This window comes from Pollachius pollachius (assembly GCF_949987615.1).
Source record: "Pollachius pollachius genome assembly, chromosome: 4".
Lineage (NCBI taxonomy): Eukaryota > Metazoa > Chordata > Actinopteri > Gadiformes > Gadidae > Pollachius > Pollachius pollachius.
The window spans coordinates 20,771,269-20,787,465 of NC_136937.1; the positions used below are offsets into that span (position 1 = coordinate 20,771,269).

General features: G+C 45.2%; 1 protein-coding gene and 1 pseudogene across 2 annotated transcripts; both read right to left on the reverse strand.

The window, feature by feature from the left end:
* Positions 1–8,344: 8,344 nt before the first annotated feature.
* LOC307074677 (cyclin-dependent kinase inhibitor 1B-like) lies at positions 8,345–10,989 on the reverse strand (annotated as a pseudogene). The gene is made up of 3 exons (XR_013812802.1): positions 10,037–10,989; positions 9,583–9,727; positions 8,345–9,382 (listed from the first exon to the last, which is right to left on the reverse strand). The product of XR_013812802.1 is annotated as a cyclin-dependent kinase inhibitor 1B-like (transcript).
* Positions 10,990–11,619: 630 nt separating this feature from the next.
* On the reverse strand, positions 11,620–13,432 carry cdpf1 (cysteine rich DPF motif domain containing 1). The gene is made up of 3 exons (XM_079734936.1): positions 13,279–13,432; positions 13,035–13,146; positions 11,620–11,760 (listed from the first exon to the last, which is right to left on the reverse strand). Exons 1-3 carry the CDS (start codon positions 13,389–13,391, stop codon positions 11,632–11,634), a joined length of 354 nt encoding a protein of 117 aa, XP_079591062.1. The 5' UTR covers positions 13,392–13,432; the 3' UTR covers positions 11,620–11,631.
* Positions 13,433–16,197: the final 2,765 nt, after the last annotated feature.

Below are 16,197 nucleotides of genomic sequence, written 5' to 3' on the forward strand. Positions count from 1 at the left end.
TTGGGTGAGCAGAAGATGTCTGACTTGCCTCTAGAGCGAATCGTCCCTGAACTTCCTCCATTTTCCAATGTTGGAGTTGACTATTTCGGCCCGATCAAAATCATAAGGGGAGGTGCCTTTGAAAAGTGCTATGGAGTCATTTTTACATGTATGTCATCTAGAGCATTCCATTTGGAAGTCTATTCATCGGATACGGATTCCTGTATGAACGCTCTGTGCAGATTCGTTTCTAGAAGAGGACCTGTCTCTCACTTACGCTCGGACAATGTAACTAACTTTGTTGGTGTCGATAGAGAATTGAGGAAAGCTCTTGCTTCTTTAAATCACAGCAAAATACAATCTGCATTTCTGGAGGAAAGAATCCAGTGGAGTTTCTACACGCTGTGGCAACCCGGCCCCAACCCCTCGGGCCAGGCGGCCCAGGGGAGAGGTTGTGGAGGGCATGTACCGCCGGTATCCAGCAGACGGAGACAGAGGGCGTCGATTACGTCACCCTAATCAGCCAAATAGAGAACACCTGCGGCGGAGAACGAGGCGGAAGAGGTACCCTTTAAAAGGCTGTGTCTCGTGTTCTAAAAGGCAGAAGTTCTTAAAGGCCGTTCCCGGCACGTCCAAAGGAGGACGCACGCCGGACAAGGATCGCCGCCGCAGATTGGAGCCGCAGACGGGAGCGACCTCCCTCTTCTGGGACGAGACCGGCTGGTCCAGAGAGACCAGAACATTGACCGTTTTTAATGGCTCACGGGGCCATAGAATGATTGTCGTTTTCCCCTTGTTGGACCCTCATCCACGTGGCTTTCTGTTCAAGCACGAATAAATGCCCTTCCGGGCTTTGAACGAGCAGTGACGTGTGGTAATTCCTGCCCGACCGAGACATTCCTGGGGCCGGGTCGCCACATATGGTGGAGAATGCAGGCACTTTGACCACACTACGGACTACAAAGGATTACCAGCCCACCCGCCAATGCAGAACCTGGAAGGAGCCGCGGCCGCCGCCCAGCGTCAGCAATCGGGCCAAGGCCTGGCCGCCGCCACCCAGAGAGACACTGCCGAAAGTCTCATCCTTCTCCGGGAGGCGGTACTACGACTCACCCAGCAAGCAGTGCACAAGAACCCGACCGCCGCGCCGACCAGCCGCCTCACCAAACTTGGGCCGGATGACGACGTGGAGGCCTACCTGGAGGTGTTCTGGAGGACGGCCCGACGGGAGAGTTGGCCGGAGGACCAGTGGGCTCACATCCTGTCCCCCTTCCTAACCGGACCCGCACAGCATGCGAGCCAGTCAGTACCGGACATTGAAAAAGATGATACTGGCCTACTATGGCCATAGCCTCGCCGCCAGGGCCCAGTACTTCCACGACTGGCGATTCGACATCCGAGGCGGCGTATGGACTCAGGTTTCCCAACTTGGAAGGCTGATCCGGAGATGGCCCGCGACCGGGGAAGGACCAAGCCTCCTGGATCGGGTGTTGATCGATAACACCATCCGTCAGCACCCGCCAGATGCCCGGAGAACCCTCGCCAACAACCACCCCGACACGGTGGACGAGCTGGTCCGGCAACTCGAGAACTGGCAGGTGGCTCAACAGTGTGTCAGCACCCGGCACCCATCGCGGCCCGCCGAGCCGCGTAGGGATCGACGAGAACTGAAAGCCGGGCGACAGTCACTCCCACCGAGGCCGCCGACCTTCTCCCCGGAACCCCATGAGGATCGACGGTGCTCCAGCTGCGGACGGACCGGGCACCTAGCTCGACAGTGTACTGGAAACTGGGGTGTGTCCATGCCTTCTGCCTTTGCCGATGGGGGACGGTCCGGACCGTGTCTCCTGGCCACCTGTTGGGCACATCAGAAACCCGGGGCCCCAACTCCCTGTGCGGGTAGGGAATAAGGACACTGAGGCCCTCCTGGATAACGGCAGTGTAGTGACCCTCCTACGCCCAGACCTAGAGGAGGGACGGCGGGGCGAGCCAATAGAGGTCGCTTGTGTGCATGGGGACAACCGCACGTATGAGACTTGTCATGTGGTCGTACACACCCCTCAAGGGGTGTATGTGGCCCGGGCCGGGATCATGCCCAACCTTCCCGTACCCCTACTCATAGGCAGGGACTGCCCCATATTCCACCGACTGTGGAACCCCGTCCCGGGTTCCCGACCCCTGCGGGACCAGCCACGACGGCTCGGACAAACTGGCCGACCCGCTTATGGGGCTCGGCTGGCCCCCTCAACCCCAGCAGAATCGTCAGAGGAGGACGGCGGGATGGAGGGGGGCAGAACCACCCCTCCGGGTACCCCAGCCCACTCAACGGGAGGACCCCACCGAGCGGAATCGGTGGGACCACCCCTAGACACTCCGGATACCCTAACGGCTACCGAGCAGACCGGCCCACAGGGAAGATCCGAGAGCTCCCCTCTCACCGAGTTTTCAGATTTTTTCCAGACCGGGGGGGGAGGAACAGATCGACCCGGACAGTTTGCCAGCGCCCAACTACAGGACGATGTCCTGAAGCACGCCTGGAGCCTTCATGGCCCAGGCCCATGAAGGCCAAGCGAGGGAGTCGGTGAGCTGCCTGCCACACCCTCACTTCAGCACCAAGGGGGGTCTGCTGTATCTGGTAGTAGAGAAGGGGGGGAAGGTGACCGAACAGGTGGTACCCCGGCCGTATGTTAGTGAGGTACTGTTCATGGCCCACTCCCACCTGTTAGGGGCCCACTTAGGCATGGATAAAACCAGGGGAAGGATTTAAGCTCAGTTTTATTGGCCCGGGGTGAAAGGAGATGTAGTCCGCTATTGTCAGACATGCCCCGAATGCCAGCGTACGGCCCCGAGACCCTCGGTCCAAAACCCTCGGTCCGAACTCCATGACCTCGCAAATCTGGCGTGGGAGAGTCGGCCATCCCCCCATCGCACCATGGTCGACCACGTGGAGCAGGTGAGGGGCCGCACGGCGCAGGTCTGGCCCAGCAGGCCCAGGCCCGGGTCTACAACAGGGGTGCCCAGCTACGCATATTTCAGCCCGGAGACCTGGTCATGGTGCTCATTCCAACCCGGGTGCAAATTCTTGGCCAACAAGGGGCAGGGGCCTTACGAGGTCGTCGACAAGGTGGGGTATGTGAACTACCTGGTATGGCAGGTATAAATTTGTGTATTTATTGGCTCCATTTTTTAAATTTTACATTGAATTGTTCATGCCCCCCTGCCACTCTCAATCAGGGGCCGGTGTGTTGGAGCCAAATTGCTATCTTTGCTTGTTTTGTTTATTTAATTAATGGTACAGAGGTGTGGCCTTGGTGACTGCAGGGGTGGATATTATAAATACCTGGCAACTAGTGTTGAGGGGCAGGTGTGTAATGGGGAAGGCCACACAGTTTTCGACCGTGTTCGTGACCGCGTTAGCGTTAGTGTTCTTGAATTAGGTTTTTTGTGTTTATATGAATGAGAACAATAATCTTTTGAACTGTTATTGAAGCCAATAAAAGGATTGGCATAGCCAACGATACAGGTGCTCTCTGGACATTGAATCAATTACGCACACGTCAAACTAACGTCTATCCATTACCCCTCAAAGTAGTAAGCTACAGGTTAAGCCAATACAACAGGTTTCATCCGACTTATCTTCTTCTCATGCAGACTTTGTGACCTCTATGGCAGGGAAGCTGGAGACAATGTTGGGTGGTGCCAGACAGAGCGGTGTCCAAGCACACGAGAAACAAAAGCTGTACTATGATGGAGCCGTCCGTCACACACCATATTCAGAAGGGAATCTGGTGTGGCTTCATAATCCCACAGAGGACCGTATGAAACTTGCTCCCCACTGGAAGGAACCATACAGGGTCTTGGCCGTTCTCTCAAGGAGAACTTGGGCTCACCTATCGTATTGCCTGTCCTTTGGACAGGACGAGGGACCCTCCTATGGGGACTGGACAGTGGAGGAGCCCCTCATAGCTGTTGGCACAGGGACTGCCCAGGTTACAGGAACCGAGGTGCCACAACAGATTGCATCCCGTTCGGGAAGAGCTATGAGAGAGCCAATCAATTTCTTTATCAACTTTATCAGTTATGGTGAGCCGGTTCATTTCGATGTAAGCAATGTGTCTAACAATGTGGGGCATTAGATCTCATCTACAAATGCGGGTTGACAAGCTGTTTGAAAGTTGGTTTATTGTTATTTTTGAGGAGTTGAACTTCGAATGTTGTACCGCAACTGTTATGGGTTACCAGATTTAATGTGGTAATTATTTTATTTTTTTTTTTTGCAAAATAACAACCATGTTGATTATGAATAGTCGGTACGATGCTCCATGTTTTATGGTTAAGGGCATAGTGATTGCTTGATGTTATTTAGAAAACACACGACCCCATACACACCTCCACACCTGCAGACAGACCTACACACCTCCAGACGGACCTCTACACCTCCAGACAGACCTCCACACATCCATACACACCTCCGTACACACCTCAAGACAGACCTCTGCACATCCATAGACACCTCCATACACACCTCCAGACAGACCTCCGCACCTCCAGACAGACCTCCACACATCCAACCTACCTCGCTGCCATTTCCCTTCCTCCTGTCATTGAAGAGTATACTGAAAGGAACTTTGAGGTGAAGGCAGAGCATATGTTTTAAAATAATAAAATCACTGACAGAACCACAGAGTTTTTCTGTTGTAAAAGTTGATTCAAAGTTGATGAGGTTAAACAGTATATGCTGTTAATGATTTTAGATTTTGTGTGATGTTTTTGTCTATGTTAGAACTCTAGCAACTGCATTCTTAATAACTAAACAGAGAGCTATTTTGCTGCACACACTGCCTATCCCATTTGTGATGTCAAAGTACTTTTTTTGAGGTACTATCAAAGACTATCCCAGACCTGGCCATCATGCACCCACATCCCACATGTGGCCTGCTGGTTCTGGTTGGCACGCAAGTTGAAAATAAAAAAAAAATAAAAAAATAAAAATAGAAATTTAGATTTATGAAAAAATTAAAAGAAAAAATAAAGAAAATGTATTTATTCTTAATAATACATTTTATTTATTTATTTATATAATAATAATATCTTTATTTATATAGCACCTTTAAAAACAATCGTTTACAAAGTGCTTTGACAAGAGACAATAAGGAAGACATTTAGGAAGAGAAAAAAATAATAAAAAAGATGACGTCACGTAAAAGCAAGTCTATAAAAATGTGTTTTAAGAAGTGATTTAAAAGAGTTGACTGATTCAACAAGCCTTATCTCCGTGGGCAGGTCGTTCCAAAGCCGAGGCGCCCTGGTGGAGAAGGCCCGATCACCTCTAGTCTTGAGCCTCGACCTTGGAACAGTAAGTAGGGCCCCGCCCGCGGATCTAAGGCTGCGAACAGGCTTGTACGGGTTCAGCATGTCTGTTATATACTCGGGGGGTAGATCATGATGAGCCATAAAAGTGATCAATAAAATCTTAAAATCGATTCTAAAACAGACAGGCAGCCAGTGCAAAGAAGCTAGGACAGGAGTGATTGTCTGATAAAACCAGTGAGAAATCTAGCTGCTGAATTTTGGACCAACTGGAGGCGGGAGAGTGATTTATGGTTGATGCCGGTTAACAGAGAGTTACAGTAATCTAGACGCGAGAATATGAGGGCATGGATTAATTTTTCGAGGTTGGGTTATGATGAAAAATGTTTCATTTTGGAAATGGTTCTGATATGGAGAAAACATGACTGTACAACTTTGTTAATGTGAGGGATGAAATTGAAGTCTGAATCTAAAATGACATGTACGTTTCTGGTAGTGGGCTTGATATTGCTGGATAATGGACCAAGGCTGATGGGATTGGTGATGGTGGTAGGCGGGTTGAACAGCATTATTTCAGATTTGGAGTTGTTAAGTTGGAGGAAGTTATGGGCCATCCAGCGGTTGACGTCGTTAAGGCAGTCTAAAACAGCAGCCAGACTTCTCTGATCGTTGGGTCTCAGCGGGAGGTATATCGGTGTGTCGTCAGCATAGCAGAGAAAAGAAACATTGTGCTGCTGGATAATTTGGCAGAGTGGGAATATATATATATTGAAAATAAAATAGGACCTAAAATAGAATCCTGCGGTACACCATAGGTTTTTTGGGTTGTGGATGAAGAGTGATTGCCGATGGTGACCGCACAGGTTCTGTTAAAAAGATAAGAAGTAAACCAACCAAGTGCAGTGTCCCTGATACCAACAAAGGACTTAAAACAATTTATTAAAATTGTGGGATCTATAGTGTCGGCACTTAGGTGTAAAATAATTAAAATTGCACTCTCTCCTCTGTCAGTAGTTAAAAGCAGGTCATTGGTAACCTTGAGGAGGGCAGTTTCAGTGCTGTGCAAAGCTCTAAAACTGGACAGAAATTTTTCAAATAAGTTATTTTGTACCATAAAAGATAAAAGTTGGGAGGAAACAACTTTTTCTAAAACTTTTGATAGAATGAAAGTTTAGAAATAGGCAGGGGCGGAGTGGGGCACTTTTTCATAACGGGAGCTTCCCGTACCGGCCTTGTGCTGCAAGGAATCCTGACGGGGGGGAGAGGCCCTGACGGGGATCTCTCGTGAATTTCGCGATTGCTCGTTGTGTGACCTACGACACAGCGGCCACTAGGGAGTGCCAACGGCCCAAATCACTGCCTCAGCCCACATAAATGGACCGACCCACCGGGAGACCTCCCGAACATCCCGATGGCCACTCCGCCTCTGGAAATAGGTCTAATATCATTAAGACCAGAGGGGTCTAGGTTGGGTTTCTTTAAAAGAGGTTGGACCGCAGCATGCTTAAAAGCAGATGGAAAAACACCATGGATTAAAGAACTATTAAAAATAGATAAAAGGCTGGTTCCCAGTGTTTAAAATTACAAATTACAAAATTACATTACACATATTAAATAACTTTGATTGTAAAAACTGCTTGTAAGTAGTTAAATATCCAAAAACACATGAGAAGGGCTATTATTGTGAAAACCGCTGGTGGATGAGGAGTATGTGGTTGTTTAGCAATTGTCATTCAACTTTCTCATTGATGAAATATAACAAGTCCAGATACAGATACATTCTCAGTGATGAGCACCTTTCAGCTGTGCTGTGCATTGCAACATCTGGAGTTACACCTTACTTCAGTGCACTTGTTCAAGCCCATCAGAGACTTAGTTCCTCCTGCTTTTTTATACGTGTTGGTTGTTATGGCTACATTATCAAATGTGGATGCACTTCAATACATCTGTTAAAGTTCAGTGCACTTGGTACAGATAGATCGTTTTAGAAAGGATATATAGTTGTTTGTAAACCAAACTGTACAATATGTAGTTGTATTATGCACATGGTGAATAAAATAGAATAATTGTATTGATATTCATTCGTAGTGGCTTTTAAATTATAAATGAGAGTTATAATATAAGAGATATATTTGTATAATGTTAAGACATGGCAGAATTTCCTTGGCCCTCAAAGGCATTCGGAATTTCTTATGTGGCCCCCGATGAACAATTGCCCACCCCTGATCTAGACTGTGGTTGTGTTTTACACTAGGTTGGTTAACTTATCTAGTTAGTCAGGTTGATCACGTAATGCTCAAACTGAGGCACCCCTACGTATTAACACTGGTAAACTGGAATTTTATACTACACCTACACCTAGTATTGTGGCACTGCCACAGAATGACTCAAGGTTTAAAACCTACAGGAGGAGGCAGCCACAAATGACAGAGGTCTATGGTCTTGAACAATGAAGATGAAATTGTCCCACAACCACGTGACCTCTGAACGGTCGTGGTGATCCCACGCTTCCCTCTTAAACACTAGGCCTATATCATCTCTGATTATATTTCACAACTTTTTTGGTCTGGAGATCACATCTAGCCATAGTATTGCTCCATTTCATGTCGGCCGTTAGAACAGGATAAAAACATAACTCAGAGGTGTGGGCTTTCTGAAAAGAGAACAGTCTGTAGTTGTCTTTCACAGAAAAAGGAGAGTAAAGAAGAGAAATGAGAGAGGAGAATGAGTGAGAGGATAGGGAGTCTTCTCTCTGCTCAGTGGCTATACTTCTCCGTGTTTTTTTTGTTTTCTGGCCCCGCCCTTGTTTTCCACTCGAACAGTGGGGCTCATTCCACCAGAGAATGTCTGTATGCATGTCCACACGGACGTCTGTCCTCAAAATGTTCAGCAAAGTTTATTAAAGCGTAATTTGATATGCATTGTGGATTGCGTTATTTGTTGATTTGATTTGAAGAAAAAACAGTAACAAACTCAAGCATAGAATCTTGCTGTGATTGTAAAATTTGTGGGAGTGCTTCTCACAAGCACTCCCACAAATTTCAAGATGTTGTGCGTTAAGTTAGCGCGAGAGTATTAACATTATTTAGAAAGACAGTGATATTTCATAAATGTGTAAATCGAATATTGCTCAGTTTTACAACCTTTTATTTACCTTCATAAACAAATAAGGAAAACAATTTATGAAAAAGCACATTCGAGTCACTTTGGCAAGCCATCTTGTACACCGACAAAAGCACAAGATAAATAAGTTAGTATAATTTTCTCAGTGTCACACACACACAGTGCAATCTCATGTTCTACATGAATTCCACAAAAACATTTATTTTACCAGTCATACTGTGTAACTTTGCTGGTATATGTGGGAGCAGGGAATATTGGTCATATTGATGAGTCGTTTGGAAAACAAGAGATGATTCTTCTAGATCCCTCTGCAGTCCGGCCATGCCAACACAAAACACGCAAAATGTTGGCAAATTAGAAAGAGAATGATATGATTGGCACGCATAAAACCGCCATTCAATATGACAAAAGGAGATATGATTTGTCTGTAAACATTATTTTTTCCATTGCTGGTCCCAGCATTATGCCCCAGTGTTTCCCAAGTCAGAGCCTAAAAAACTACCAAAGTGGGACCAAAAACCGCCCATATCCCCTGGGACAAATAAAGCTATACAAAAAAATACATTTTACTTCTGTCTACCCTGACATTCCAAGTCTATTGGTCTGCTAAATTATATTTCAATTTGCAATGCAATTTCCCCACAGCACTTACAATTTACAGTCTCAAAAGTATCTCCATAGTCAAACAACAGAACTTTTATGAAAAGCCAGTTACATAATGATGTGCTACATCTGAAACAACGGTAGGAAATATCTGCGCAAAAAGGAAAAACAATCCATTTGCACGATGCTACATGGTCTGCTTTTGAGGCAATTTTGATGACGAGTGCCGAAAGTTGAACAGTTGTACATATTCAGTGCTTGACCCTCCTCCTCCTCCTCCTCCTCCTCCTCCTTTTGCAGAGAGGCTGCTGAGACTCCTCTCTCTCCTCCAGTATCCACAACAGTTCTGCCGGACAGAGGAGACACACTGCTTGTTGAAAGACATGGAGGGGTTTGTAACACACAAACACACAATGGGATTTCAGCTACATTTTTATTATACCATTACAAAAGCCCTAGGGATAAGCAATTACTAAAAACCATCCCTCATGGTGACTCCATTACCAAAGGAAACTGAAGGTTTCTGTATATACGAGGGTTCCTGGTCAAAGGGATGTGAACTCGTACCATTTGGAGTTGGTTTGGCTCTCAGGCTTTCTCGGGGTCTGTTCCGCGAGCGTTAGGGTCGGGAATCCGAGGGGGTCAGGCTGGTCGCGGTCCTCATCCTCGTCCGACAGGTAATGTTTAGTTTGACACCCAGACAAACAACCATCTCACAGAGAGAGGATTAAAGCTCTGGTTTAATATTGACAGCAAGAAACGTCCACAAACGGGGTTCAGGAAACGCGTCACACAAGCGCTGCAAACTAAGTAGTGCATTTAAATTTAAACTAGTTAACTGCGGTTCTGCCAACTGCACTAAAACCCCAAACCAAAACATAAAATAATAATGCGACGTTAAAGCCCACAGCAAAGTAACACATTATCTTAATTAAGTCAAATTTAGAATGTGTGTGCTGCGGCTTGGAAAATCAGCCTAACACTATCAAATATGTGAACAACCTGGAGAATATAAGCCTACCTAACGGTGTGGCTCGCCTTTTCCTCGAACCCTTCACCGGCTCAAGGTTCAGCAGTATCCCGTCCTGCCCGGGTTCTGGCCGGGAGTCGCTCCCAGGTGGGTCGAACATCCCACGGGGTCGGGGTCGCTTGTGCGCCGGTCTGACGTAGAACTCCGGGGGAGACTCGACGGGCTCCCACTCAAGACTTCTCGTGGAAATAGGCCGATCTTCGACCGGGTCGTAATCCCACCTCTCTGCGAAAGCCCGCTGCGCAGTGTGCATAGTCGCCCTGCAGTCCTTTTCGAAGCCCTCTCGCTCCAAGCGACCGAACAGGTTCCGGCAGACGGAGGGCTTCGCTGGCTCGGCTGGACGCGCGTCCCCGACCCCCCTCTCCAGGGTCGGACTGGCATTCGACAGGCGAACATCTGACATTTTGTTGCACAAATGCAACAAAAATAACTGAAAAAAGTCCTTCAGTATTCGTTACGCAGGTTCCCAAAAAATGTATATATCTTCAAATGCAATCCGAATTGAGGATCATTATCAGGGAGTCCTGTCCGCGCTGAGAAGAAAGCGCGTCTCCGTCCGTTTTTAGAAACGCCGCCGCTGTCAGGTAGTAGTAAAGAGGGCAGAAAAACAACACGTTAGGTTATCCGAGCCAACATGGCGATTGAAACACAAACACAACAACTACAAGTGGAGAGGAGGGCGTCGGAACTATTTAAACAGAGAAGCAATATCACTGGTGTTCAGACATGTTCCCGCCCCTTGTTCAGCCCCCTTCCAGCCCTCTGTCAGTGTAACCTGCTATGAATACTTGAACTACATGAGACTCGGCATCTAATGACTGCCATGCAACTAATTTGATTGCTTAAATCACGATTGAAAATACCTATCAACAAGGCTGATAGGTACAAAAAAACTGTACACACTAGGAATATTCAGGTTGATACCATCAATGAATGATCCAAAGAAAAACTGAAATAGCCCAAAGCTGGATGAAATCATGGTTCTATATCTGCCAAACTTCAAATTAGATAATGTATATTTACATTATCTGGGCCTTTCCAAGTGACATTATTGTGTGGGCCTTTCCAAGTGAATAAATGTAATTTAATAACTCACTGAAATGTCTTCACTTTTTTGGACCAACATTGAGTGGCAGCGAGATACAGAGCAACAGTATAATTATGTATATATTTTTATATTATCACCAAAAGATATTTCAGACGTTTTTTTAATTCAGCTTCAACAAACAGGATTCTGGATCTCTCATCTCCACGCTCACAGTATAGGTATACAGTATAGCTAGGTGTACCTCCAACTAAACACTATCTCACACCAATAAGCATGCATTGTTTAACTTCACACCCAGGCACAGCAGCATGTTGGCTTCTGCATTCCTGAAATCTCAATTAATTTTGACATTCTCTCCTTTCAATTTTAATTAATAACCTTGTTTTACACATGTCATCATGGCTGCCAATGTGAACAGCTTCAGTGAATCCAGTCTTACACTAGAGCAGTACTAACAGCCAAACAGCGTCTGTATGTCCATAGGAGTTGTTTGTATGTCAGGGGGGGTCGTCAGAGGACCGCTGGCCTGGAAGGGTCGTCAGGGGACCGCTGGCAAGGAGGTCGGGTTCTTCTTGCCTAGTTCTTTCTGGATCGGACCGGGAAACTGGTGGAGGTTTTTGTTGACACAACGCATACAGAAACGCGAGGTGTAGAAGAGACTGCAGTTCTGGACGACATAATAAGAATAGTTTTAGTTAAAAAAAATAACAATTGCATTTTAGCCTCAATTTCATTCCCTGAACCAGATCGTTTAAAGGAGACATATCATGGTGTTTTCCAATCAAGTAAACATAGTATATGAGTTCCAGAAAACATGTTTTTGAAGCTGTTTGCTGGAAATAGCTTTTAGGAAAAATAATCTCGCCTACCGCTATTCCCCTCTGTTTCAGTCCCTTCAGAATGCGCTGTTTCTGGTGTCTGTAGCTTTAATGCAATTGAGCTGCTGCCCATTGATCAATGAGCTGTCGGACTGAACCACAGCATGGAGGAGAAGTGATTGTTGCCGTTTGAGGACTCCCAGAGCTCTATAGCTATATAATAATATTATATAGGTATTTACATAATATATCACGGCCAAAAGCTATGTGTGCCTCGGATGATATTATGAATCATAAAGACTGCTGTCTGTCTGACATCTCTGGTACTTCCACAACAAGTAAAGACTCCTAGTGGGAGTTATCTCAGCCATGATTGAGAAGAATTGGGGGAAAGGAACTTTGGCCTTGACACTCTGAAGTCCATATTGAACCGCGACATGGAGGAGAAAGGGTTCGTACTCGGAGCTGAGCTGCCGGACTTCCGCCGAGCTCCCCCCGCCGTAGCTGCCGGACTTCCGCCGAGCTCCCCCCGCCGGAGCTGCCGGACTGCCGCCGAAGCTCTGGCGGCAGTCCGGCGGGGGAGCTTCGGTGGCAGTCCGGCAGCTCTGCGGAGAAAGGGATTGTACTCCCGGAGCTGAGCTGCCGGACTGCCGCCAGAGCTTCGCCTGCAGCCCAGCAGCTCCGCCGGACTCCCTGCCAGGCAGTCACATGGCAAACTGACAAATTGGACATCTATTTTTGTATGGAATATCCCTGCTTCTGAAATGCGCAAACATCTCCGCCCAGCGCTCATCCGCTGGTCCACAAAATCTTAGCTATGATCTGATTGGAGGGGGGAGGGGAAGTTGGAGGTAATATTCAAATGTGCCCCCTTCCTACCTAGGAGGGGGCGCCGAAACTGACTCGCTTGTTTGGTAACTGTAGGCGGGGTACAGAATCAGAAATGCATATCTCACTCAAGAATTCATTGTACAGACTTTTGTATGCGTGTGGGAGCACCAGAGACCCAAAACACCCCAAATCCAAGGAAAAGTGTTGTTTTCATAATATGTCCCCTTCAAAATATTTCAAGAAAATCCCGAATCCCCAATTTGAAGATGATCTTTAACGAGATGCTTCTTACCGAACCGACGCAAGCAGAGCTGCCGCAGAGGCTGCAATAAGAACCCAGAACTAGAAACCTCTCCTTGTCCGGACTGAAAGGGTCCTTGGTCACAAAACACTCCTCTAACAGCCTATTGCGCATAGGAAAGATAGAGATGTATTACAACTTGTATACGCTTTGAATGGAGTAGTTAATTATCGATCCAATGTCCTATAACAGATCTGGAGTTAACTTTCAACTGAGTAAGACGGTTTTAGCTTACACAATGGCTCTGGTATTGGGTGGTTTCTGGCCAAAGTATGTGAAAGGGGTAGACAAACCACATAATTCACACGTGAATGTGGTTTGCAGCAGACCACCGCTCATCTGCTCCATCTTTGAACCGTAGACTGAAACAAGTTCAACAGCCGCATCAGTGACGGCTTGTAGGTCTGTTGTGCTTCCGGTTTGCTCGTATTTGGTTGCCTTTTTAAAAAGCGCTTCAGGAAGCCCTATCGCCCCCATTGGACAGGAGCAATATATTACATAAAGAAAGTCAAATAGTTTGCACTACTGCACTACCGTAGGTTGCAGCGGTCCTAGGACCCTATTTTTTTGTTTTCTAATTCTGTTCTGTACTCGAAAGACTTGAAATAAATAAAAACCCAAAAAATAAATGAACGAGACGTCTGTTGTATATAGACGTAAACAATATGTGGATATTCTACATTAACCACCAAGATAAAATATAGTTCCATGGAATCATGACAGGGAAATACAATACGACGAGTATGGTTGCCTAATGAATAAATTATAGTTACCATTACTTAATGTCATTGGTCGAGGTCAGACTTTTTTTTTCATATATATATATTTTAGAAATTTGGCGTGAGTGACTGTGGAATCTCCTCTTAATAGCCATATTTGACAGCTGAGCCTGCTGTTTAAACGTGTTGCAAAGCTGTTTACATTTAAATTGAATATCTCCGCTGCCTTTGGCTTTATTTTTATGAGTGTAAGACCATAGTCGCAGAGTCACCTGGTAAATGTATGCCAAGTTTGAAGCTTTTATCACCTCTGAATCAGTTTGAGTGTTGGTGTTTGGTCAAGTTGTGGTCTTTGCATCATATCCAAATGGTCTGACCATATTGGTTGCGATTTGAAAGTTGTTCATCATGACAAATGGTGCATGTGTACTAAGTTTCATGCATATTGCACTTTCCTAGTGGTAATGATAGCCTGTTGAATTGTTGAGGTTCCAGGCAATATTATGGCGCCAACTATGGGCTATTCTGGCCATCCTTTGAATCCCTTAATAATCGTACGAGTTCTACAAGCCTACTAATTGTTATAACTTTTAAGGACAAAAAGTCAGGAAAAAAATAATAAGTATAGTTGCAAGAAACAAGGACGCCATACACTGTATGACAACTATGGTGGTGACCTAATGGATACATGATGGTAAAGATAATGTGATGTCTCACAAAATAGTTTGTGAGGTTGGACTTGAACCAGCGACCACATGGTCATTGGTCCGACCCAATACGGTGTTCATCTTTTTGCAGAAGATACCATTTTGTACACCTCTGCTACATCAGAGAAAGAAGCAATTACACATTTACAGTCCGCCTTTAGTCAAGTACTAATGTCTCTGGTAGGATTATAGTTGGTAGTAAATGCTAGAAAAACAAAATCAATGTTTTTAACACGTTCACGCTCTCCAATAAACTTCACTTTATCAACACAGGGTGCCGCTACAATAGATAGACTATCATTCTACAAATACTTAGGTATTTGGGTGGACGATAAGTGGTCTCTTGGGGTCCATATTGAGAGCTTCTCAAAGAAACAAAGACCCAAGTTTGTTTTTTTCTATAGATTGAAGAAGTGCTTTCCTTATTCAGCAAGGAAAAGGTTTGTGCAGAGCACTTTCTTATCAGTGTTGGATTATGGTGACCTAATTTATATGCACTCTACTTCATCTTTATTAAAAAAAACTAGATGTACTCTACCACTCATCCTTGCGTTTTATTACAGGTGCATCAGCTACGACTCACCACTGCACTCTGTATGAAACTCTACAATGGTCCTCACTCTCCCTCAGAAGGAAATACCACACACTGATTTTTATTGCTAAAGCACTAATGGGTAAATTACCCCTCTACATTTACATTTATTTGCTTTCTTACAATAATAGTGTTTACAGGACTAGGTCATCAGAAAAAATATTAATTACCACACCATCAACAAGAACAGAACTTGGTAAAACAGCTTTTTCATCATATGCACCAAATGTCTGGAATGAACTTCAAGCCACCTTTAATCTAGAATCACTCCCACCTCTCAATACTTTTAAAAACCTTTTAAAATCTACCCTGACTGAACAACGCAACTGTTTTTTAACCTGATGCCTTTTAAGCTGTCTGTTTGTATTAGCTTGTCATACCTTAGCTTGATATTAAGTGTAATGTCTCGCATTCTAGTGTGTGTAGTGACATTTTATGGTGTAGTGTGTGGGCTTGCCTTTTCTTTTGTGTATTCTGAAACTTTTTGCCGCCTATCTTGGCCAGGACTCCCTGGGAGAAGAGTTATTGTAACTCAATGGGATCTTTTCCTGGTTAAATAATGAAAAAAAATACCACTACACAACATTGACGTGTAGACTGCCATGGGCAGATATGACAAGATTTTGAGAGATAAAAGTATTCCGTGTGTGGAGGTATAGTGAGCTTGGTCGGTATGGTAATATGGCATTGGTAAGCCTTAAAAAACGGTTTACTGGAAGTTAACATATCAGACACATATCCATATCCTTGGAGAGAGGCCATGGTTCAGAAAGGTAACTTTAACCAAATGCATCCAATTTTTATTTTCCATTGCCAATAATTTGGCAATGGAATCTCCTCTTAGTAGCAATATTTGACAGCCGAGCCTACGTGTTTTTGACGCAATGTTAGAGCTGTTTAAACATCGGAGATATTCATATATTTCACTTATATATTATATATTTCATTCATATCTTTCACTATAAAATATATTTCTGCCATCTTTGGCTTTATTGCTATGGATTTCACCTGGTACATGTTGTCACCTGGTACATGTATGCCAGGTTTACAGATTTTACCATTTCCGGCACCAAATCTGTTGGGAGTGTGGGTGTTTTGTCAAGTTGTGGCCATTGCATTCAGTCTTAATGATCTTA

Bases quoted from the DNA above. Each gene is read 5' to 3' on its own strand.
- cdpf1 (XM_079734936.1), bottom strand. From the start codon at position 13,391: ATGGAGCAGATGAGCGGTGGTCTGCTGCAAACCACATTCACGTGTGAA. The intron at 13,147-13,278 runs GTAAGCTAAAAC...TATGCGCAATAG, and splicing joins CCCAATACCAGAGCCATTGT to GCTGTTAGAGGAGTGTTTTG. The intron at 11,761-13,034 runs GTAAGAAGCATC...TATGTCGTCCAG, and splicing joins GCTCTGCTTGCGTCGGTTCG to AACTGCAGTCTCTTCTACAC.